General features: G+C 44.6%; 1 protein-coding gene across 1 annotated transcript in view; it reads right to left on the bottom strand.

Annotated features, from left to right (window-relative positions):
• NID1 (nidogen 1) overlaps positions 1 to 23,966 on the bottom strand; it is an 83,829-nt gene that overhangs the window by 37,891 nt on the left and 21,972 nt on the right. The window contains exons 2-7 of the mRNA XM_025850798.2: positions 15,293 to 15,592; positions 13,462 to 13,688; positions 10,962 to 11,335; positions 8,484 to 8,633; positions 4,635 to 4,886; positions 2,427 to 2,627 (exon numbers count right to left, since the gene is read on the bottom strand). Of these exons, the coding sequence (XP_025706583.1) occupies positions 2,427 to 2,627; positions 4,635 to 4,886; positions 8,484 to 8,633; positions 10,962 to 11,335; positions 13,462 to 13,688; positions 15,293 to 15,592 (1,504 nt within the window). The remainder of the gene's footprint in view (positions 1 to 2,426; positions 2,628 to 4,634; positions 4,887 to 8,483; positions 8,634 to 10,961; positions 11,336 to 13,461; positions 13,689 to 15,292; positions 15,593 to 23,966) is intronic.

Raw genomic sequence — 23,966 nt, 5'->3', positions numbered from 1 at the left:
TGTTGGGGCCCGTTGTGCTACTAGATTTCCCACACTATTGTGGTATTGTTTGCATTAGTAATATTTACTGCTTTCTCTCATCAAGTGCTCTTTGTAAGTTCTGAAGCCACCCAGAACCAACCCAGAGATTAAGGTCCAGTGGAAAGGGCACACGCTTGAAAGCAGATACACCTGAACTGACACCACCACTCACACGGTGTGCGATCGCAGGCCGGTTACAACTTCTTCAGCCGCCATTTCTTTTGCAACATGGGTTGGGGTAAGAATGACATAACGTGTGTAAAATTTCTGGACCCACGCAGGCTGATACCACTAAGATAAACTACCATTTATGGAGCATCGACCATGTGACTAACAGAGAGCTAACAGCTTTATATAGATTATCTCACTTGAGATTCAATAAATAGTGGTGGCTATGTATCACCCTAGATGAAGCAGTTCTCTGATACCAAAAAAAAAAAAAAAATGGGACACTAAATGGGTTTCAGTAGCCAATTTCTGAAAAATTACTACAATGCCATGAGCAAACCTCAACAGAGGAGAAGAGAGAGAGACAGTCTTCCCGCTCAGGAGAGAGCTTGCTTTTCACCCGTACGATGAAACTCTCAACTTCCTATTTAAAAAACAAATAACTAAAAAAGAATAAAAGGCTCTTTATATTTGTGTGCTCTGCTGTAGTTCATAACAAAAGCCGGAGGATAAATAAAAGACTAATGTAAGCTGCCTCTTGTCCAGCTCCCACATTCTGTGCTGCCAGAAACACCATCTGGTCGCAGGCTGACGGCAGACTGGGGTCCTGCTGCTCATTCCACCTCCTAGTCACCAACCCTCGTGGTCCCCAGAAGAGCCCAATCGAGCCACAGAGCCGTGGTAATTAGCACAAACTTTCTGGATGGCGATTTAATGAGGGCCTTTAAAAAGCTCCTATTGTTTGGCTCAGCAACTCTACTTCTAGGAATTGAATCTTAGAAAAGAATCAGAAATTTGGTCAAGATTTATGATGAAGATGGTCCTTTCAACTTATTATGGGATGGGAAAATTGGAAATAACTTAGGCTTTAGAAAATAGAATGGTTTAAATTAATAGCCATACAAGACAATCGTGCAGATTCATTAAAAAGTGTTTTCAAAGCCTACTGAATGAAACTATAAAATATTCAGGATTTGAAATTAACTGGAAAATGAAGATATAATAATGGGGCATAACTGCAATTTTATTTAAATAAAAAATATACTCCTGACTGTAGAGCACATAATAATACTGCATCAATGTGAAGTTTCCTGACTGTGAATGCTGCACTGTGGCCACATAAGGGAATGTTCTTGTTCTTAAGAAAAATGGGTGACTTATTTAGGGGGAGGAGGCTCACAGTGACTACAACTTACTTTCAAAAAAATGTATTATTTGCAAGATATATATATATATGTGTATATATGAGAATGATAAAATAAATATGGCAAAATGTTAACAATTGGTGAAAGTGAGTAAATGGCAGATGGAAATTGTGCTACTTTCAACTCTTGTGTAAGTTTGAAATTATTTAAAATAGTAAATTAAAATACAGATATATACATAGGTACATATATTTACATATAGATGTAATAGCCAGGCTGTACATTACAACCCTAGGACTTAGAAGATCTGTGGCGAAATATTATATTTAGATATGTTGGTTTTCTTTTTTTTTTTTAAAGATTTTATTTATTTATTTGAGAGAGAGAGAGCACAAGAGGGAAGAGGGTCAGAGGGAGAAGCAGACCCCCCGCTGAGCAGGGAGCCCGATGCGGGACTCGATCCCGGGACTCCAGGATCATGACCTGAGCCGAAGGCAGTCGCTCAACCAACTGAGCCACCCAGGCGCCCCTGTTGGTTTTCTTTTTTAAGATTTTTATTTTTAAGTAATCTCTACACCCAAGGTGGGGCTTGAATCCTCGAATCCACAACCCCAAGATCAAGAGTCCCACGCTCCCCCCCCCGGCCCCCCACCAGCCAGGCACCTCTGCTGGGCTATTTTATATATAAATGGGGGGAAGGCTGAAAGGAAATAATTTAAACCTAATAATAATTGTGTCCCAGTTCTACCATTATGCTTAATTTTTTCACACTAATTTTCTATTAGTGTGTACTATGACTGTAATTAGGGGAAAAGATGATTTTAATAAGCTAGTGCCAGTCTATTTCCCGCTAGGAAGCCCAGGGGATGGCCCTGGCCAACAGTGGGTCGGTCTGGAGTCAGTGGGGAGCTGGGGCTGTACCCCCAACCCTCCCACCCCACCCCTCCCCACCGACTCCCTTCCTCCCTCACCCCCCACGCAGCACTGGCGGCTCACCTCCTCACCCCCACCTCCCTCACCCCTTCACCCTCTCACCCCCCACCACCCACACCCCCTTTGCCCTCCACCCCCAACGCGGCGCTGGCGGCTCACCCCCACGGGAGTAGTGGTAGAGCTCTGTGTAGGGCTCGATGTGCACCGAGGAGCCGAACGGGATATGGGGCACGCGGCCCTCCAGCTCCGTGTCGATGGTCAGGTGTCCGTGCTCGTCGATGCCGCTGAACTGCTGCTTGATGATCAGCTTGCCCGGGGACCCCACGAACGTCACCTCGGCCTGACGGGTGAACTCGCCTCCTGGAAAGCAAGGTCAGTCATTCTGCTGTCTGGGGAGCCCCCTCATGTCAGCCCTAGGCTGGGGGTGCTGCTCATGAAGGAGGCTCGCACCTCCTCCACAGGTGCTTTAGTTTGGTTGGGAGAAATGGAGCAGGTGACGCTGAGGACAGAGCCGGGACATGCACGTGGCCCAGCTGAGTCATGCACAGAGGAGAGAAGCTGCTTCCCTGCCCCGCACCAGCCTCTGAGATGGGGCTGGCTCAGGAATAGTGCTGGAAAAAGCAAAGGTCTGGAGTTTGACTCCCAGCTGTGCTAGGTACTGACTGAGCACGTTACCTAACCGCCCTGAGCCTCCATTTCTCGATGATAAAAGACGGATACAGGCTACTTTGTGGAAACTAGATGACATAAAGGATGTTAAAAGAGTGCTCTGTCAAATGTCAGTTGATGGTGACGACTGTTGTAACAGCTCAGCGCGCCGGTCAGGATGGGAGAGTTGCTCAGGGCAAACCACCACCAGTCCCAGAAACCACCTGGGGACCACTCACTACGGGTGTTGGCTCAGCAACTCCCCTTGGTCTGTATATATAATATGAGACAATTATATGAAATTTAAATTTTAGTGCCCATTAGTAAAGTTTCATTAGAACACAGCCACACTTACTCATTTACATATTACCTACGGTTGCTTTTGCTCTGCAATGACTTAACAGAGTTGAGGAGTTACAACAGAGACCGTACAAACTAGAATATTGAGGCAAAGCAAAGATTTACTATCTGCCCCTTGGCAGAAAGTGTGACAACTCCTGCTTTATAGGAAGGACCCAAGTCCCAGGCAGATATCCAGGCGCTAATCCAGGTCCTGGGGCCGTTAAGGACCACTGTAGTAACAGAGATTTGCTGGGGCAGGGAATTTGCCAAGTCTCCCTGGGCCCTGCTGACCCTGACAAGCTGCGCAGGGAAGAAGTAGCATCTGTGGGTCTGACTGCAAAGCGCAGCTGTGTCTGCAAAGGAAGGAGCATGTTTGCACGAGAACATGAACCCAGTTGTAATACTCAGGATATACATATATATGCCTGAGGGAAAGAGGGAAAAAGATATTAGCCCATACATTCGATATCTTATGGGGAGGGCCACCCTTTTTCAAATATATATCTGCTCCTTTCTTAAAATGGCCACATTTCAGGAGGCTATGTATTTATGCTCTGGAACTTTTGGAGGGTTACCCTTGCAAAGCCTAGAGACCCTGCTTCACGGTGTCTCCGCAATAAAGCTGTGGCTGAGACTCAGCGAGGTGAGGCCGTGGGGAGAAAGCAGATCTAGTCAGAGGCAGGGATGGGTTCCTGTGACCCAGAACAGGCTCCAGGTCCTGGGAGTGGCCGGGGAGGAAGGGACACAGTCTCTTGCACCCCAGCTGTTCCTGGAAAGGGCCTCCAGCACGCACAAGGGAGCTGGGCTCAGCAGAACGTGGGAGGGGCCGTGGCCACACTATGGAAACGTTCCCCCGACCATCTGCCCACGTGTCTGCTAAAGACTGAACTGTCCCTGACAGGACACACCCTCTAAGAAGCTCCAAGGAAAGTCAGGTTTTCTAAGACTTGGGAGGATTGTGTTTATCAGGCTTGACTTGCCAGCTAGAAATGACCGGTTTCTTTTCTCCAAGCAGATACCGAAGCAATGTCAAAGATCAGATCAGATTGGTTGGGAATGTGGTGGCAGGCATGAGAAACAGAATGAGGGAAACTGGGACACCCCACACTTCGGGGGGTGAGGCTGTATGAGATGACCTCATTTGCTCTGCTGGAGACTTCTGAATCTCCACCATGAAACCACTCCCTGATGAAAATGCAATTCTAGATAGCCCTAATGAGCACACACTAACAAAAACAATTAGTGATGATTTTACCTCAACATCTTTCGGGAGCCACAAAATGCTCATCAGTAAGTTGCCTGCAGACATGGAGCTCCCTTTCCATTCACCCCCAGGTTCCCCAGGCACCACTAATTGTAGTATCTGAGGTAAATTACCTGTGATGCTGAACCCATTCTTGAACCCGTCCTGTTCCACCGCAAACATCCATCCAATGATGCCTCCGACAGGGGCCAGAGGAAGCAGAGAATAGCCAACGGTCTCTGGAATGGTGCTGATGGCTGTGTAGGAGCGCCCGTGGTTCATCACCACGTAAGAGTGGAGGTCGGTGTTCTCGAAGACGACGGGGAGCGGGCTGTTCCCCACAAAGATTGTTCCTTTCACCTTGCCATTAACTCGCTGGGGGGAACCTGAGCAAGAAACAAAAGAAGCCAGCTTTTTCAAAAAGAATAACATGCCTGGTAGGACCTGTACCCATAAAGCAAAGAGGCAGAACAGCGTTGGGGTCAAGGGCTTTGGGTTAAGTCAAAGTAGTTGTTCTCAAGAGGACAATACCCACGACTGTCTGTGAGCCTTAGAAATTCCAATGTCCTGCTTCTCTCCCATGCTGACCTATAATGTACAGCACGGAAGTAGCTCCAATGCGCGCCACTGTGTGATGGAGGAAATTCAGGGGCAAATAAAACAATCTCAGGAGAAGAACAGTGTCACGGGTGATTTAGAACTAGGTGATCCTATCGCTGATCACTTCTGAGCGTGTAAGGGACAGAATTAGGAATTTCACTGGGACAGAGGGCCAAAATGGATGGTCCTTGGGGATCTGGGTCAGTTGGCAGCCTGATCTATCACACATCTTCATACGCAGCTCTGGCTCAAATATGGTTCTCTCACTGAGGGTGAGGACTGTCAGTCTGGGTCCTGGAGCTTCATTCGGCCCAAGCTGCAACAGACGTGGGCACTGCCAGTGTTGCTCGGCACACAAACATGGCCAACGGCCCAGGACTGGCTCGCGTAGACTGGGGTGTGTTCGTGGTTGATTGTTCCATTCAGACAACTGGGAAAGATGTGAAACCTCCTATGGAAATTTAGAGGCTCTCTCCATAAATTACCAAATAACATATAGAGAATACTATTTTTGTTTTAAAAACACATTAATAATAAATGTTAGCGGGTACCTCGGGGGAAAATACCGGGAGAGATATACACAAAACTGCTAACAGGGGTTAACTCAGGGCAATACAGTAAACTCTCATTTTCTATAATATATGCCTCTATGTTTTGTGAATATCTATAGCTTGCATATATTCCTGTTTAATCAGGAAAATGTAAGATCTAAAGAAATGAAGTCATTCTTGCATTCAAATAAGAAAACTGAAGGTTACCATATGACCCAGAAATTCCAACTCCTAGGTATGTTCCCAAGAGAACAGGAAACCTAGGTCCACACAAACACTTGTACACAAATGTTCTTAGTAGCATTATTCATCATGGCCAGAATGTCCATCGCTTGGTATAACCACGCAATGGAATGTGTAGCTAGAAAAAAGGACGAGGTACTGACGCATGCCAAAATTCGGATGGACCTTGAAAACACCATGCTAAGTGAAAGAAGTCAGACACAGATGGTCACATATCTTATGATTCCATGGAATGAAATGGAAATATTTCAGAAGAGGACAACCCTCAATGAGAGGAAGTAGATCGGTTGTGGACAGGGCCGGGGGCCTGGGGGAATTGAGAATGACTGCTAGCGGATACAGTGTTTCTTTCTGGACTGAAAAAAATGTTCTACAACCAGATAGAGGTGATGGTTGCACAACTCAGGGAAGAGCCTAAAACCCACCAAACTCTGAGCTTTAAACAAGGGTGTTAATTATATCCTTAAGAAAACTGAAGGAAGAGGTAAGTAAGTCACCTTGGACTGTTCAGGTTTGATGCAGAATTAAACTTGATCAGTTATCGATTGCACCTACATTGGTTCTCCTCCTAGATTACCAGGGACAGGACGTTCATACCCAGCTCTTTCCCTTGGGACTCAGCAGTTTTCTGCACACAGTAAGTTCCCAGGAAAGTCTGTTGAATAACACTGGACAGACGGGCTCGCACCTGAGCATCATCGCCCATGTTCAGAAGACCTTTTGCTGTGTTCAGTACGCCCAAGACATTAAGTAGGGCCACTGACAAGCCAAGGCACACTCGACACACACAGTATTTCTGCACACAAATTGTGTCATTACACGGGGGAGTGCTATGAAGTTGGAAGACTAATATCGAAAAAATTCATCCCCCAAACAATTGCAGAAACAAGCAGGAAAGCCAAACGAAGGAAACCAAACAAATTTTTTCCACCAAACCTTGAGCCAGAAAAATGTTTCAAAAGTAGCAAGAATCCAACAAATATTTAAACCACAGAACTTTTATGGGGCGTGTATATAATGTCAAAATATGCAACTGAACAGTTTGTTATAGCTGAGCTTGCCACCAAACACAAACTGCTCAGCATTTCCAGCTCTGATATTTGGCATGGAAAGAGCTAAGGAGATTGCTCTTTGAGAATGAGCTTTCATTGTAGATTCTGGAAGCTTCTCTCAGGGCGAGAGAAGTATAAAAGCCAAGCCTAAAACAAAGAAGCAGAGGCACATCATACCTGGGGTAGTGGGATTTAAAAGAAAACAGAACACATCTACAGAAGTTCAAAACATCCCCCCAAATTAACATGAAAAGTATACATAATTTTCTTTCATTGCTTCAGATGGTATTTAGCAAAACTCACTTTATCTCATTGTGACCCAGGGAAACCAAATTAAAATAACTGATTTAACTACAGCTATGGCTGGGGATGTGAAAAACAGAAACCATTCCTCCAACTGAGTTTTATTTAGTCAAATTTTGCAAAGCAGTTGAGGTTCCTCATTCAACACGAGGCAAATGACCAGTGATCACTGTGGCAAGTGAGGTGACTTGGTGTCTGAAGGGACAAAGGGTCAGGATGGTAGGGTTTTTTGTTGCTTTTGTTTTAATCTTAATTTATGGCCCCAGGCTCCCAGAGGTCTCACTCTCTGAGTAAACCATTATCCCGACCCTCTAGACTTTTGCCGAGATTCTCCTGCCCACCCGAGAGCATCAGGACTAGTTGGTCCTCTTGGGGCCAAAGCTCAGAACAGCTGTGGACCCACAGCTGAATCCATTCTGGAGTCAGCCCCACAATGGGTTTGGTGCTCCAGAATTAACTGGTGCACCCCTTATGCTTCACCATCATCACGCTGTGATTTCAGGGGCATGAAGAAAGGACAGCCTGAGGGGAAGGGTGATTGGAATACACTTTTCCCTACTACAAACTTTGGTCCACGCCTGCCCACTCTGGCCCAGCTGGGGCTTAACAACCATTAGGACACTCAGGTCGGTGAGCAATGCCACAGAGGAGGTGGGAAAGAAACGGAGGAAAACGAGAGGCATTAATCATGCCTGGCCCAGGCTGCATTATTTCAACACTTCAGCCTTTGTCCCATACTGGGGGCAGTTGTGAAGATGAGCTCCCATGGGCAGTCATTTCCCAGATGGAGAAAAATATAGCATAGGAAAGAAATAGACCTCACCATATTACAAAAGTGGGCATTCCCTGAGAAACGCCCTTTAGAGAAGGATGAGAAAGAACGGGAATGAGAGATTAAATATCATTCAAAATCTAATATCTACTAAAAATACTACCCACCTTTAGAGATCTGGGTAAAGGCCAACATTTCAAAACAAACCCCAAAACAAAGACTCTACTCCCTCCTTCTCCCCGCACAAGTGGAAACACATAAAGGCCGAATACCTTCTTTTCTTTTCTGAGAGAGAGAGCAAGCAGAGGGAGAAGGAGAGAGAAAATCCCAAGCCGGCTCCACACCCAGCACAGAACCCGACGCCGGGCTCGATCTAATAACCCCGAGATCATGACCTGAGCTGAAACCAAGAGTTGGGCTGTTAACTGGCTGAGCCCCCCAGGTGCCCCCAAAGCCGAATACCTTCTGCAACACACTGCCGGCCGTCCCCCGTATAACCAGCCACGCAGCTGCAGCAGAACCCCGTGGCGAAGTCCCTGCATTCGGCATGCACGGAGCACTGGTGTCTGTTGTTGGCGCAGGTCTGGCGGGAATCCGTGTTGTAGCTGAACACTGTTCGGGGAAAACACAGCACACTCGTAAGCACTTTGCACTGCAGTGGACCAGGCTTCGTTATTCTGTGCGCCCGCAAGCCTTGCAGGAATTCCCACCTGCGCGGGGGATCCTGAGACAGCACTCACAGCCCATAGCAACCGAAGGCCTGTCTTGGCTCCTATACTCCAACCACCAAGGCAAATAGGTCTAAAAGGAGTCTGAGAAATCACAAGGGAGTTATTTAAAAATGCTATAATTCAATGTACTGGATCACTGAATCCATATAATCACTGTATCAATACTAGGTTACTGCCACCCAATATCCATCTTAAGATGGTGTCCATGTAATGTGGTCAGATTAGCTTCCCATTTTGGGACAGACTTAATTTTTTTTTTTTTTTACTATCTTTTATTGTGGCAAAAAAAAAATTTATATATAATTTGTCATTTTCATGACCTGAAAATACTTTAAAACTTTCCCCTTTTCCTCCCCAGGGGAAAGCTCAGAAGCTGATTAGAAATAATTCCTTCATCATACTTGGTCTAAAGGTCTTTAACTCAAGAAACAAAAAGAATTTCTATTTCAAATTCCTACCTCCCAGCTTCATTTTGTTAGAGTTATGAACTAGCTCATTAAATTTAATAATCCAGAGCAAATTAATTTGGACTGAAGTTCAAAAGCACAAGGGGGGGGACAGGCTTTTAGAAGGGATAATGATCCAATTTATAATTGAGTGTTACAAGGGAAGATAAAAGTGAAGTTTAACCTCAGGTAGACGTGATTAGTCTACATACTCAGAAGGGAATTTCCAGGGTGTATAAAGGTGGCGTTTGGCACTGGGAACACTTGCGCCCTGAGCTGAGCACACAAGACGTGACTGATGGCTTCAGCTCCAGCTGTGGGTCCAGCTCCCTGTGGGGTCCCTTATGGCTTGCATATCTGTGGGTAACTTTTCAAATAGCACCAGGAATGTACTGCTGCCTACAGGAAACTGACCTCTCTCTATAAAAACAGTGAAATAAAACCATGGGACAGAGCAACAGAAAAACATCTGTTTTAGACACATTTGGAGTTCAAATCTAGGCCTTTATCAGGACCAAGTACTACAGCACCCTAAGCTGTTGGTGCTAGCTATGATCTCATTTAGAAGTGATGGCCTCACAGATGAGAATTCCACAAACACCTATATAGGGGAGAAGCAGAAAAAGACTCCAGACTCAACATCTGCAAGTAAACATACCCCATATGTCTGGGGGAGATTAGTCTGGAACCCGTGGTTAAGAGCAGAGTGCCGTGTGCTGAGAGCTGTTAGCATCGCCCCAGGAAATCCAGGGTGCAGAGGGGAGCCCTGAGACCTGAACCCATATCCTCCTCATAACATAAAGGGTAACTTCTCCGTGTCTGTGCCTTAGAAGTAAGTAAGCACACTTCCCCTGGCCACCAGATCTTGTCCATGCTTTGCGATACTCAAAAAAGAACAAACATTTAAAACAACTGCTATGAAACAAATCAGAAGAAGGCGAAATAAAAATTGAGTGAATCATGTGGAATGGAGTCAGTTTTTCTGGGGGCCGTACAACTTCATAGTAGAAGCAGGAAGGACTCACGGTGAACATCATTTAGGGGCGTGGACCATCTCATTTATGTGAATGTTGGCGGATTATATGTCAACCTGAAATTGAATCAGTTCTTCAGTTTAGTGTGAACATCTTTTATAAGACAAATCAAAGCACGCTGGCGCTCAAATGGTTTTTCCCTCAAAACGTAGCAAAAATCCAACAGAATACGGTTGACTAGAAAAGATTGTATTTTAAAACTGGGGGATCTACTTGTTTTGCATTTTTAAATCTTCACAAACCATCTCTAAAGCTGACAGGACCTGGGAGGAAAAAATAATCAACCATCCTCATTCCAAAACCAAGAGGAAATAAACGTCAAAGATAAACAGCAGTAAATAGCCAAAGAAACTTCTAAGATGTTTTTTCAGGTGGGTGAATATATTTCTGATCCCAGAAGTCACAAATAAGAAAATCTGACTTTCAAAATAATTCCAAGGCACTTTTCTCTTGAAAACAGACGAAAAGGGAGTCAGAGGAAACTTGAAAGAGCGCCCGCTCAGCAGTCCTCCCGTAACCGCAGGCCTAATCCCCAAAGATCTCTTGGAGTCTTTGAAGCCAACAGGCCCATCCAGTGAAGCCCTACAGCTGCGAGGGCTGCCCCTACATCCCCAGCTCTCATCCTTCCAAACCTCCATATAGGGCACACAACTGACCCCCTCCAGCAGGACTCCTGTCTGGAAACCCAAGTGTCCCAGGACAGACCAGCCGTGATGAAAATGGCCTTACCCACTCCTGTCTCCTCAACTTCGTCCACGTCTATGACCTGCACGTGCTGTTGGGGAAACGTCTCTGCCGGTGGCTGGAAAGACCTGGTCCTCTCCGTGGGAGGTCCGGGGAGTCTCTCAGTAGGCAGGCGGCGGGGGGAGAGGACATGGGGCACGCTGTGTGTGCCCGGGTCTCCCCTCCTCCGAGCCTCATAGGGGAAAGGTGTGGTGCTCGCGTCCTCCAGGTCCAGATGTGTCACTGACTCGTAGTCTTCATCATCATACTCTGCTCCGTCGTCCAGTCCGAGGCTCACGTCGGAGGGCACCACACCACTGGCCGTGGCCGGGCTCCCTATCTCAAACACCCAGACGCCCTGCTGCCCCGAGTTGCTGCTCCTGGAGGAAGGACAGGCTTCTTAGAAACAGGCCAGCAACCCACAAACCACCCCCACTAACCGAGCAGAAGGAGCCCTGGGGATCTGTGTCAGCCTGAAACCTGTTGCCTACTTTGTCTTGGTCTCTGGTTCTGGCAGATGGCTCCGAAAACCCTCGTAATCTCTGCCATGATAAGACTGACTCTCGTATGTTAATGGGCAGAATGGTGGCTGGGACCCTAGCGAGCTTCAGGAGGTGGGCTGGATGGCAGAAAGACCTGGGCATGATTAGAGGGTTGGAACTTTCAGCCCCACGCCCTGACTTCCAGAAAGGGGAGAGGGGCTGGAGACTGAGTTAATCACCAAGGGCCAAGGAGTTCATCAATCATGTTTATGTAATAAAAACCCCCAAACAATGAGGCTGGGAGAGCTTTGGGGTTGGTGAGCTGGCATGGAAGCTTCAAGCCCCCTCTCCCTTCAATACCTTGTCATATGCATTCCTTCTATTTGTTCCTGAGTCGTAGCCTTTAAAATAGACTAGTGATGATAAGAAAAGCGCTTTCCTGAGTTCTGTGAGCCATGTCAGCAAAATTATAGAGCCTGAATGGGGGGGGGGGTCCCAGAAACCCCCAATTTATAGCTGGCAGACCAGAGGTGCAGTACAGTACCTAGAACTTAGGGCTGGCATCTGAAGTGGGGGCAGTCTTGTGGGGTCTGTGCTCACCCTGGGCTGTCCGCACCAGGACCCAACTGAATTGTAGGACACCGAAGGGATGTCCAGAGAGTGAGAGAATCGGTAGGTAGAAGAAAAAAAATCCCACCTATGTGGTGTCAGAGGTGTTGCGAGTGAAAACAGTACAGACTTGGATTATCAGAAATGCCAACTCTATCAGCTGTGGAATCGTGGACAGGTCTCAGTTTACCTTTTCCTGTCCCAAGGGTATAGTGGAATGCAAAGGAGAGACTCAGACTCTAAAGGCCTCGTGTAACTAAAAAACACAGTCAAATGACCCTGATCTCTCCTTCCTTCTCCACCATGTTTAATGTGCTTCTGCATCTGTGACTGGAAGCGCTCCTATCAGACACTATGTAAAATGACCAGCTTTTACACGGGGAAGAAGAAACAGACATTACAAAGTGGAGAATCCGGAGCAAAACATCAGGGGTGGGAGAGGGCAGGAGGAATCAAGAAAGCCCTGTGGGAAGAGGGTGTGTACTTAATCTGTCTGTCCCAGGACTCCAGGAAAGGTAGTGGTGTGCAGGGGCTTGCTAGCACCAGCTCATGAGAGCCAGGTGTTGAATTTTAATAATTTTGCAAGCCAGTTATTAAACAGAGCCACTGTAAAAAATTATATCACATAAACTTACAATTACATAACTGGTATTATAAACAAAGGCCATAAATACTTGAAACTCATCACGCTGAATTATTTTACTATTATCTATGTTCTGGAAGTGATTTAAGTCTACTGCATCTGTATGGTGTGAAGAATGGTTCTCTTCTCAATTCCATATTGAGCAACACAACACGCATAGCTGGAACATGGCCACGAAAGGAGTATTCACACCACGGAAACAGGCAAGCATGATAAATAAGGGTTATCAGTTGAGTTTTAGACTCAATTGGACAATCTGAAATTGGGAGGGAGGGTGTTCTTTCCTCACTTTTTAAGGCACAATGGGAGAGGAACGATTCTACTTTTAGAAAAAAGTAGAATTCCCCGCTTTTGCAAAATTCTACAAAATAGCCCAAGAGAGCACTAATTTTGTTGTAAGAATTTCTTCCCTAGTCCACGTGGGGGGAGAAAGTTTTTCTCAGCCTTGAGTTTAGAGCAGGAGATAGGGTTTGAATAGCGTTTATTTCTTAACTGTATACTTGCAGAGGACATTGGAGAAACTGTTTCAAATGAGCATATCATCTAAAAACAGGATGCCTTTTCATTCTAAGGGTGTATTACTTTGAGCTCATCAGGAAAAAAGCACTACATAATATAAAAAAAAATATATGAAATTTAAATCTGTGGGAACATTTTTAGGTAATGTTCTCTAGTGTCCATTATATTATCCTTTATAAAATAATAAAATGATCATCTTAATGATAAAATGATCATTAAGGGGAGAACCTACTGAAGAACAAAGAAAGCATACTTGGCCAAATTTCCAATTGATTCTCTGTCGTTAGCAAATATATTATAAGCTCCTTCGCTCTTCCAGAATAATCCCTGTACACCTTGACTGAATGCAACCACAGCAGGAACTTGGTTCTCGTCCTTCTTTGAGAATGTTGTATAGAACTGCAGACCGTCTTCAGGATAGAGGAAAATGGCAAAGGAGCTGGAATCAGAGGAGGCCAGAACAGCCTGGAATGTGTTTCTCTGTGAAGATGAGTTGAGATACAGTTACTCAGGAATATATCGATAGATCTTAAATTGTTGTATTCACCAGACTATACAGAGAAAGCCCAGAGGTGGCAGTATTCGCCCTTTAGTCTAAAAGAGTAGCAAGAACCAAGTATTCCAGGATGGCTCCACTTAAGTATCTCTAAGGCTTTGTCAACGTGAAATTTTCCAATTAATTAATGAATCATCTGCATGAAGGGTAGCCAAAAATTATAGAGATGGTACCTCTGGACAGTGGCCTAAATCTCATGCCACTTAGCAAATTTTTACCCCTAGAATTTGTTTCCACGGCCATTAAACATATTAACCACACTCATCATTTGTCATACATTTATTGAGCCCAAGCAACATACAATAAGAAAAAAAACAAACACAAAAACACATGAGCTTTGGGAGAAAACAGATCTGAATCCAGATCTTTGCTCTCCTCATCATGGGTTGTGTGACCTTGGGCATGTTACTTAAGTTCCTTAAGCGTGGATTTCTGAATCTGCCAGATGGAGAGAAAACCACGTACTTCACAGAAATGTTGGGAGACCTGCGTGAAATAGGCAGAGCCAGGCACAGAGAAAGTATTCCTTCAACCTTGGTACCTTTCCTATAAATACATGGTCCCCACGCTTGAGAATTTCTGGTCTAGATGGGAAAACTGACATGTGAAGAAAACATTGCAAAATGGGGGGAGAGAGTCTATCATGGAGTCATGTGCAAGCACGAGAGAAGCCACAGAAAGCAGTGCCCGAAGGTGGGAGGGTGGGAGCAGAGGAGGCTGTGCGAGTCTAGAGGATCAAGTACGGGTTCAACACCAGTAGCAGGGGTCAGGGAGAAGACGCTGCAAGCAGAGAGGACAGCAAATGCAAGATCCCAGGGCGGGGGGATGGTTCATGATCAGAGAATTGTAAACAATTTGATACAGCTGTGGCAAAGGGTGTGCGGAGATGAGGCCCAAGACAGGGCAAGGGCTCTGTACAAGGGGCTGGGCATTCATCACTCAAGTGGTAGTGCACACACTTGAGAAATGTCAGATTTTAAGCAGTTTTCAAGTAGAGCACTCTGACAGATACAAAAAGCAAAATGTTTCCTGCAGGCCCATAACAGGCTTTCCCAAAAGGTGTTCTGCGGGATATAATGTATCTTGTTCGGGAGGGAAAAAAGAATATGGCCGAAAGGTTTGGGGACTGCTAAATTTTCTTTAAAAATTAAGCAGGTTTATTGCAGGGTTTTTCAGAGTGAGTCACCAAGGGGGAGATAAAGTTTTGCATTTCCCAAACTTAAATCTGCCCAGGGGAGGCCTTTTTCTCAAGGACTATCTTGTAGGACTGGTGTTCTGTGGTACCTACTTTGGGAACTACCAACCTGGAACATCCGTTTCTCTCTACTCTGTAATACTATAAAAATTAAATAATGGTGGAGCGAAATTATTTTTTTCTAAGGAGAAACAGAGGCATGTCCCAAAAAGTTACTTTAGACCTAGAGATGGCTTCTTGACCTACCCAAGTGTCTCCCTTCCTTCAAGGAAGACCAAAGTGTACAAAACCAACCTGTTGACTATTTTCCCTTGTACCTGGGAGAGTGCTTACCTTGCCTTCCTGGTCAGGGTCCTTGCTGGGCCCCTGGTAGGGGGCCACGGATTCCCAAGTGACAACCACCGCGCTACTGGGCTGGAAAGAGACTTCTGGGAACCCTCTCTGGACACACTCTCCGGCTAGCTGAGTGATGGACGGGGATAAGTCTTCCCGATAATAAACCTTCCCAAGGCCATCTGTCGTGTCCAAGTCTGCCAGAAAAGGTGCAACTACTCCAAAGGTCGGTGGGAAGTACCCCGGATGGGATTCTTTGGCTGGGGGTTCACTCATGGCAATAATACCATTTGTGGTGACCTGTACAAAACAAAGCATAGTTAGGAGGAGAGCTGGAAAAACATCTTCCTCAGGGACTCTGAGTTTCCACGCAGAATGCTGTCACAGGTACCCCCAGTCTGTCAACTACAACAGAATTGGAGAAGGACATGATCCTGAGTTTTAAAATTCAGCACTCCTCTCCTAGGCAGGATGGCCTGGTGGAGGGAGCAAGAATCACAGGACCTGACTCTGGCACATACCCATCACTGGACCTTGGATACGTGTCTTGAACTTAGAGTCTTGGGCTTCCCGTGTGTGCGTGCTTTGCATCGTGCAAAGCACCACTCAAACCTAAGCCATTATTAAAGCCTTCACTAATTTACCCAACAAACTGAGTAGTCGTTATATACCAGAGCTGTGCTAAGTGCTTTGGGTCCCAAAATGGGTAGTACAAGTCTCTCCCTTCAAGGAACCCACAATCCAGAAGGATATGGGGAAGGACTGACACACACAAATGATGATACAATGAGTAATGGGTCAAGAAGTCACTTTGGGGACCCTGGCTGTCTCAGTCAGTAGAGCATGGGACTCTTGATCTTGGGGTCATGAGTTCAAGCCCCACTTTGGGCGTAGATCTTACTTAAAAAAAATAATAAGTAAAATAAATTAAAAGTGCATCTCTTTTAAAAAAGAAGTAAATCTGAATGGGGGCATTATGATATCATTAACTATTGTGAATAGTTTAATGTGTCAGGATAATAGCTAACACCGTGTTCCAGGCCTCTTATTAACATTTAATCCACAGAACTCCGTAAGACTAGATACTACTATTATCCACATTTTTCTGATGGAGGAAGTAAGAAAGGTTAAATTTGTCCAAAGTTACCAGTAAATGTCAGCAACCAATCCCTGGATTCGAACTCAGGGAGCTGGACTCCAAAGTTGGCCCTCTTAATCGCTATGCACAGCTTTCCTGAAATCAGTTCTAACTGCCTATAAAAAGACATTGGTGTTCTTATTCAGCTAACCTCCACACTGTTTGGGAAAAAGGGAAGGGGACAAAGAGCCCCTTGATTGTTGGAAGGTACTCGGTGGTGGGGGTACCTGGGTCTCCTGCAAAGCCATGCTAAGAATGAGACTTTGACCCCCCTGCTTCTTGTTAGTACACAATCCACTGATGATATAGAACACCACTTTAGTGCTCTTTTTACTTGGAGAATCTGAATTAAAAAAAAAAAAAATCCCTAATCAAATGGGAGAGACTTTGCAAACGGCCCCTTAGTCTGCACTTTTAAGAGACGATGCATCTGAAGAACATGAATGCAAAAAAGGGACTCTTTCCTGTTCAGAAGTTGATTGGAAGGCCTGTGGGTTTTCCAAGTCCCTTATTTCCCTCCCCCCTCCTCCCACACAGCCTTCTCCTCCACTCCCTTCCGACCTCATTACGAGAGGAGGGGGTTGGCCGGACACAAAGAAGAGGAACTTAAAGGCAAACCCTGTAACAGGACAAGAACTGGGTGAAAAGGTTCAAAGGGGCGGAGTGCATCTGGGCCCAGGGACGGGAAAGGAACGAGAGTTCTGGGAGTTACGTGTGGACTTAGCAAAAACCCTCCCTTTTTACCAGTCTTCCTGGGCGGTGAACTGTTGTTCAGGGGCATAAATAATTTCCAGCACCACCTGGCCCCAGGGGTGATTTTCCGGAGCGTGCCGGCAGGCTGCGGGGAAGGGAGTCAGGGAAAGAGGTTTGCCAGCTCGTTACTCGCCCTCTCGTCCTGCCAGCCCAGTCACACATCTCCCCGCATGGACATCCCAGCGGGGCTGACGTGTGGGGGCGTGGGAAACGGCTCATTTTCCCAAGCCACCAGAAGCTGGCAGTTATCAGCCGCTGAGGGGAAGCGATCGCACGGAGGCCACACGCGGAAAACTCAGTTTTAAAAAGCTGTTTTCCAGTGAGATTAAGTCAGTCCAACAGTTCTGAAAACACTCCCGGTGTCTTTTAGTATTTAGAATCTGGGCACAGGACTGTGTCTCTTATCACAAGGAATGCATTGGGAATCGAGTTTTTTTTTTTAATTTTTTATTGTTATGTTAATCACCATATATTACATCATTAGTTTTTGATGTAGTGTTCCATGATTCATTGTTGGTGCATAACACCCAGTGCACGCAGAACGTGCCCTCTTTAATACCCATCACCAGGCTAACCCATCCCCCCACCCCCCTCCCCTCTAGAACCCTCCGTTTGTTTCTCAGAGTCCATCGTTTGTTTCTCAGAGTCCATCGTCTCTCATGGTTCGTCTCCCCCTCCGACTTACTCCCCTTCATTCTTCCCCTCCTGCTATCTTCTTCTTTTTCTTTTTTCTTAACATATGTTGCATTATTTGTTTCAGAAGTACAGATCTGTGATTCAACAGTCTTGCACAATTCACAGCGCTCACCATAGCACATACCCTCCCCAATGTCTATCACCCAGCCACCCCATCCCTCCCACCCCCCACCACTCCAGCAACCCTCAGTTTGTTTCCTGAGATTAAGAATTCCTCATATCAGTGAGGTCATGTGATACATGTCTTTCTCTGATTGACTTATTTCACTCAGCATAACACCCTCCAGTTCCACCCACGTAGTTGCAAATGGCAAGATCTCATTCCTTTTGATGGCTGCATAATATTCCATTGTGTCTATATACCACTTCTTTATCCATTCATCTTTTGACGGACATTTGGCTCTTTCCACAGTTTGGCTATTGTGGACATTGCTGCTATAAACATTAGGGTGCACGTACCCCTTCGGATCCCTACATTTGTATCTTTGGGGTAAATACCCACTAGTGCAATTGCTGGATCGTATGGTAGCTCTATTTTCAACTGTTTGAGGAACCTCCATACTGTTTTCCAGAGTGGCTGCACCAGCTTGCATTCCCACCAACAGTGTAGGAGGGTTCCCCTTTTGCCACATCCCTGCCAACATCTGTCGTTTCCTGACTTGTTAATTTTAGCCAGGGAATCGAGTTTTTAGACAAGTATCGAGAAGCACTGCAAATGCTTCGGACACAGACCACATAACCCTCATTAAATATCAGTACTGGAAAATTATTTTTGAGCCCTTTTTCTAGGGCACATGCAACTCAGCTGTTGGTGATAATGAAAAATGACATCAGAGATAGATGTCATAGAGAGAACATCCAAAAGTTTCACTCGACTCTTAGCTGTAAACTTCTCCCCGGTCAGTGTTTGCCTGTTTGAAATATACCAATTCATGACTAACTTGGACAATATTCTCTTACATTTGGGTGCCAGTCCCACTGCACAAATCTGTCAAGCATGGGATGCTCCCATCGTCTTGTTCCTTTCCTCCATCTTCTTAGAGTTGAGCAAGCCAATGGAAGCACAGGGAGCATGAAGGGAAGGACCTATAAAGTACTTAGGAGGCCAGGAGGACGGAATCAGGTACTATAACCTCCAAGGGGACCAGAGTGGGGACCACTGAAAGATTCATGCCATTGGCACCAGTTGCTTAAGCCAGGAAACTGGGGAGTTAGCCTTGATTCCTTCCCCTTTCTCACTCCATGTCCTGTGCATCCCAACTCCAAGGTCCCTGGCACTCTCTCCATCCCCACGACCAGCAGCACCTTCTCCCCCGCCTTACGCATTCACGTGACTGGCTCGCTCTCACCTCCGGGCTCAGTGAAGTACAGCCTCTAAGAGAGCCTGCTCCTGCTCACCCCTCCTCCTCCCTTCTCTCACTCCCGGACCCCCCATTTCTGTCCCCGCTTCCTGTTTGTTTCCTTGCAAGTGCAGACCACAATGTGGAATGACTTTACTGACTCATCTGCTGGCTCTCACTACTTTCCCCACGAGGCAGTTTGTCCCTTCAAAAGCTGGGACCATATCCACCTTGGTCATGGCTGTAGCTACAAAGCTTATACACTGCCTGGCGCGTGTTAGTCCTCTCCTTTCCTGACTTCCTCCGGAAAATGGGGTGGGGAGGTTCAGACAGAATAAGGCCTGAATACCAGTTGTTTTAGAAATAGTGCCTGAAGGTGTGTCAGTTCCATTGATGAGCCTCCTGAAGGATCACAATGTTATGTGTTACGGTGGTCCAATTACTGAAACAAAGAGTCAGCGTAAATATGAACGGATGACCCGAACCCAAGCAAGTCTCCAGATCTAACTACCAGTTTACAGGAAATACAGGGGACAGAAGAACACGTTCAGTGATATTATAGGGACATGATCAGCCAAATCCAGAACTGTGAAGGACAAATACCCAGTGTCTTTAATAAATATATTTCAAGAAAAAAAGTTGGTGAGGGGACCTATAGATTTAAGAAGTCCTAAGAAACCTATCTGCCAGATCTGAGTCCAGGGTCAGACTGGATCCAATTGAAGCTGGACTGGGTCCAGCATGAGGCCTTGGGTGAATAAAATTTTGTTTTAAGGTTGAACAAACAAGTTAACCCAGCAAAGATAATCTTGAAATACAGTGGCCACAGTGGAGACCTTTTAACCTAGATAAGCTTGTCCATTTATGAGGTATCCCCCCAGCCAAGCACTCAACATGAAAAGTAGAGGGAAAATTATTTTTCCTGCTCTACTGCTTCTGGTGACCAGGATATGACCTGCTAGGACACCCCACTCGCTCCAGAGCATGCAGATGGGTTCCTGGGAAAACTGGCAAAAGCCGGCAAAGGGTGAGAATTCTTGCCAAAGTCAGCTCTCCCAGATCTCTATCTGCAGAGCCTGGTTGAGAGAGGAAGGTCAAATTTCATGTTGTCCTTTCCTTTCCAAATTCAGATTGGCAGGCAAAAACATTTGTAGCAATTGGGTCTTTGAATCATGACTTGCGAATTTACTTTTGGGTACCCATTGGTTATTGAAACTCTCTCTTCCGGGGATAGCTACTTGCCTTCTTATTTATCTGGTTTTGTGTCAGGTTGGGGTCCCCCAAAATTTGGCCAGAGATCTGTGTTGCAGCTAGGGTCCTATCAACTATGGCCAGCTCTCAGGAGAATTGTCTAAGTCCTTCTTTCTTTTGGTTATCTTTGGGAGTGGCTAGGGGAGTTCTCTTGGGCAGGTAGTATCTTTTGCACCCTCTTTGGGGACGCCTCTTGCATCCAAGGGCTTGTACAATAATGCCAGGAATATTAACTGTTTCTGTCATCTGAAACCTGACAAGATATTTGAAAGGATTTTTTTTAAGTAGCTCTATGCTCAGAAGTTGGCCAAATTAGAAGCTGATATTCAGAGATGATAGGAATATGATTTTAGGCCTTCTCACCTAAGCTAAAATGAAACTATGTACCCAGAGGAAAAGAAAAACATTCTGAAGTCTTTTGTGGAAGGATTTACTAAAATATACCCAAGACCCGGCACTTCTAAATCTAGAACACAAGAATCTTTTGATTTTCATCTTGGTAGAAGACCTTCCCCCTGATATAAAGAAGCAAACTGAAGATAATGTATTTAGATGGGAGGTTCAGCCCCTTGATATCATTAAGGCTACATCCCAATTGTTTGCGGAATTAAGAGGAACTGTCCTTATCTTACAAATCTTTGTAAAACCAGAAATACAGCCCTAGAAACAATCCAAAGTCTACCTAACATTACCATGCCCCAAAACTCCCTATTCATCTCAGAATGCCTGCAGATATTGTGAAAGATCAGAACTTTGGAAACAGAACTCTCCCGCTTTGAAGAGAATGAAGGAAAAATTTAAATAGCAATAGACTTCTGATAATAGACAAATATACCCTAAAACTCCTAGAAGAAAACTTGCATTCCTTCTCTGTCCCTAGAAGATGTAACTTTTACCATGTCCTTGAAATATAAACACCCCAAGAGGTAAATAAAATACAGCTCACATTCACCTGAGACTGAAGGAACAAAGATGGGAGAGGAGGAGGCTTTTTCAAAATATAAAAGCTCACTTGCCCCAAATCTAGGCCACAGCCTCCGTAAGATTACTTGTTAAGGACAAATACAAATTCTAAGTCTCTTCCACAAATATTACTAAAAAGCTTTAGCCACCTGCCATCTGACCGGGTAAACTTTCCATCTGCCAGAAACAAAATTTGGATCCAACTGTTCTTCCATAAACTAGTGAGTTTTGCATTTTCATATCTATCTCACAGTTAAAATTTTAAAATAAAAGCTAGGAGATCTCTGTTTGCATTTGTCTGCATGTTTATGTATGTATGTTATAAATGTGTGATTCTTCTTCTACCTCCAGATAGTAATGCAAAAATTAATTTGTAAAGAGCTCTATTTAATTGGCTTAAAGACAGACACGCATTATATCAATCAAGTGTACTCTCAGAAATATAGACACTAACCCAAATGTTTTTCAAGTTTATGTGACCTAGGATAATCTTTGATAAATAAAATCTAGTTTAAGTTCATTGGTTTAACTAAAACAAGCTTGTCTCTAGAGTTATCAGCATTAAATATAATACTTTTATTCCACATAGGTTTACTAAAAGTCAAAGAAGCTCCTGATACCTCTGTTACAGAGCTTGTCAGTAAAAAAGATACCTTAAGATACCACTAAAGCAGTTTAAGGTCTTGTGACATTTTCATGATGGATCTAAATGTAATTGTTCAGAAAGAGAGAGTTAAATAGATGCAAGTAAGATAAAAGTTTAGAAATGAACTTTTCAACAATAATGATGTTTGATGGTATGTCTACTTAAAAATAGTTTCCAGGGGCGCCTGGGTGGCTCAGTAGGTTAAACATATGACTCCTGATTTCCGCTCAGGTCATGATTTCAGGGGTGGGAAATTGTGCCCTGGGGAGATTAGGTAAGAGATGACTGTGAAGTAGGAGACCTTAGTTTCATCTGGTCCCAGGAATTCAGCCAGATAGCTATCAAACCATTCTGAACACTGGAGAACACAACCAGAGATCTAAGAAAAGAAGAGCTGAAACTCTACAAATAGAAAAGCAACTACTTTCTGCAAGAATCACAAGACGTTAAAACACACCTCAAAGAAGAGAACAAGACACAGCACTGACTGGCAGGGACCTAATCAGTATGGACATAAGTAAGATGTCAGAACTAGAGTTCAGAATAATGATTATAAAGATACTAGCTGGGCTTGAAAAAAGCAGAGAAGACACTAGAGAATCCCTTTCTGGAGAAATGAAAGAACTAAAATCTCATCAAGTCGAAATAAAAAAGGCTACTAATGAGATGCAATAAAAAATGGAGGCTCTAACTGCTAGGATAAATGAGTCAGAAGAGAGAATTAATGATATAGAAGACAAAGTGATGAAGAATAAAGAAGCTGAGAAAAGAGAGATAAACAACTACAAGATCACAAGGGGAGAATTTGAGAGATAAATGATACCATAAAGTGAAACAATATTATAATAATTGGGATCCCAGAAGAAGAGGAAAGACAGAGAGGGGCAGAAGGTATATTGGAGCAAATTATAGCAGAGAACTTCCCTAATCTGGGGAAGGAAACAGGCATTCAAGCTCAAGAGCCACAGAGAACCCCCCTCAAAATCAATAAAAATAGGTCAACACCCTGACATATAACAGTGAAACATAAATCTGAGAGAAAAAGAGAAAATCCTGAAAGTGGCTCAGGACAAGGGTAGAAACATAAGACTGGTAGCAGATCTATCCACAGAGACCTGGCACCCCAGAAAGGACTGGCGTGATGTATTCAGGGTGCTAAATGAGAAAAAAATGCAGCCAAGAATACTTTATCCAGCTAGGATGTCATTCCAAATAGGAGAGATAAAAAGCTTCCAGAACAAACAGAAACTAAAAGAATTTGTGATTACTAAACCAGCCCTGAAAGAAATATTAAAAGGGATCCTAAGTGAAGAGAGAGCCCAAAAGTAACAGACCAGATAGGAACAGACAATATACAGCAACAGTGACGATACAGGTATTACATGGCACTAAATTCATATCTTTCAGTAATCACTCTGAATGTAAATGAGCTAAATGGCCCAATCAAAAGATGCAGGGCATCAGATTGGATAAAAAAGCAAAATCCAACGATATGCGGTCTGCAAGAAATTCATTTTAGACCCACAGGCACCTCCAGATTGAAAATGAGGGGGTGGAAACCATTTATCATGCTAGAGAAATCAAAAGAAAGCTGGGGTGGTAATCCTTATATCAGACAAATTGGATTTTAAGCCAAACACTGTAATAAGAGATGAGGAAGGACACCATATCATAATTAAAGGGTCTATATAAAAAGAAGATCTAACAATTGTAAATATTTATGCTTCTATCATGGGAGGAGCCAATTATATACAAAAATTAGTAACAAAATTAAAGGAACACATCAATAATAATACAGTAATAGTAGGGAACTTTAACATCCCCACTAACTGCAATGGACAGATCATCTAAGCAGAAGATCAACAGGAAACAAGGGCTTTGAGTGAC

This window comes from Callorhinus ursinus, unplaced genomic scaffold, assembly GCF_003265705.2.
Source record: "Callorhinus ursinus isolate GAN/ISIS: 27379988/994484 unplaced genomic scaffold, GSC_fseal_2.0 scaffold32, whole genome shotgun sequence".
NCBI lineage: Eukaryota > Metazoa > Chordata > Mammalia > Carnivora > Otariidae > Callorhinus > Callorhinus ursinus.
The sequence above is the reverse complement of the archived record's forward strand: the minus strand, read 5'-3'. Positions and strand labels throughout refer to the sequence as shown.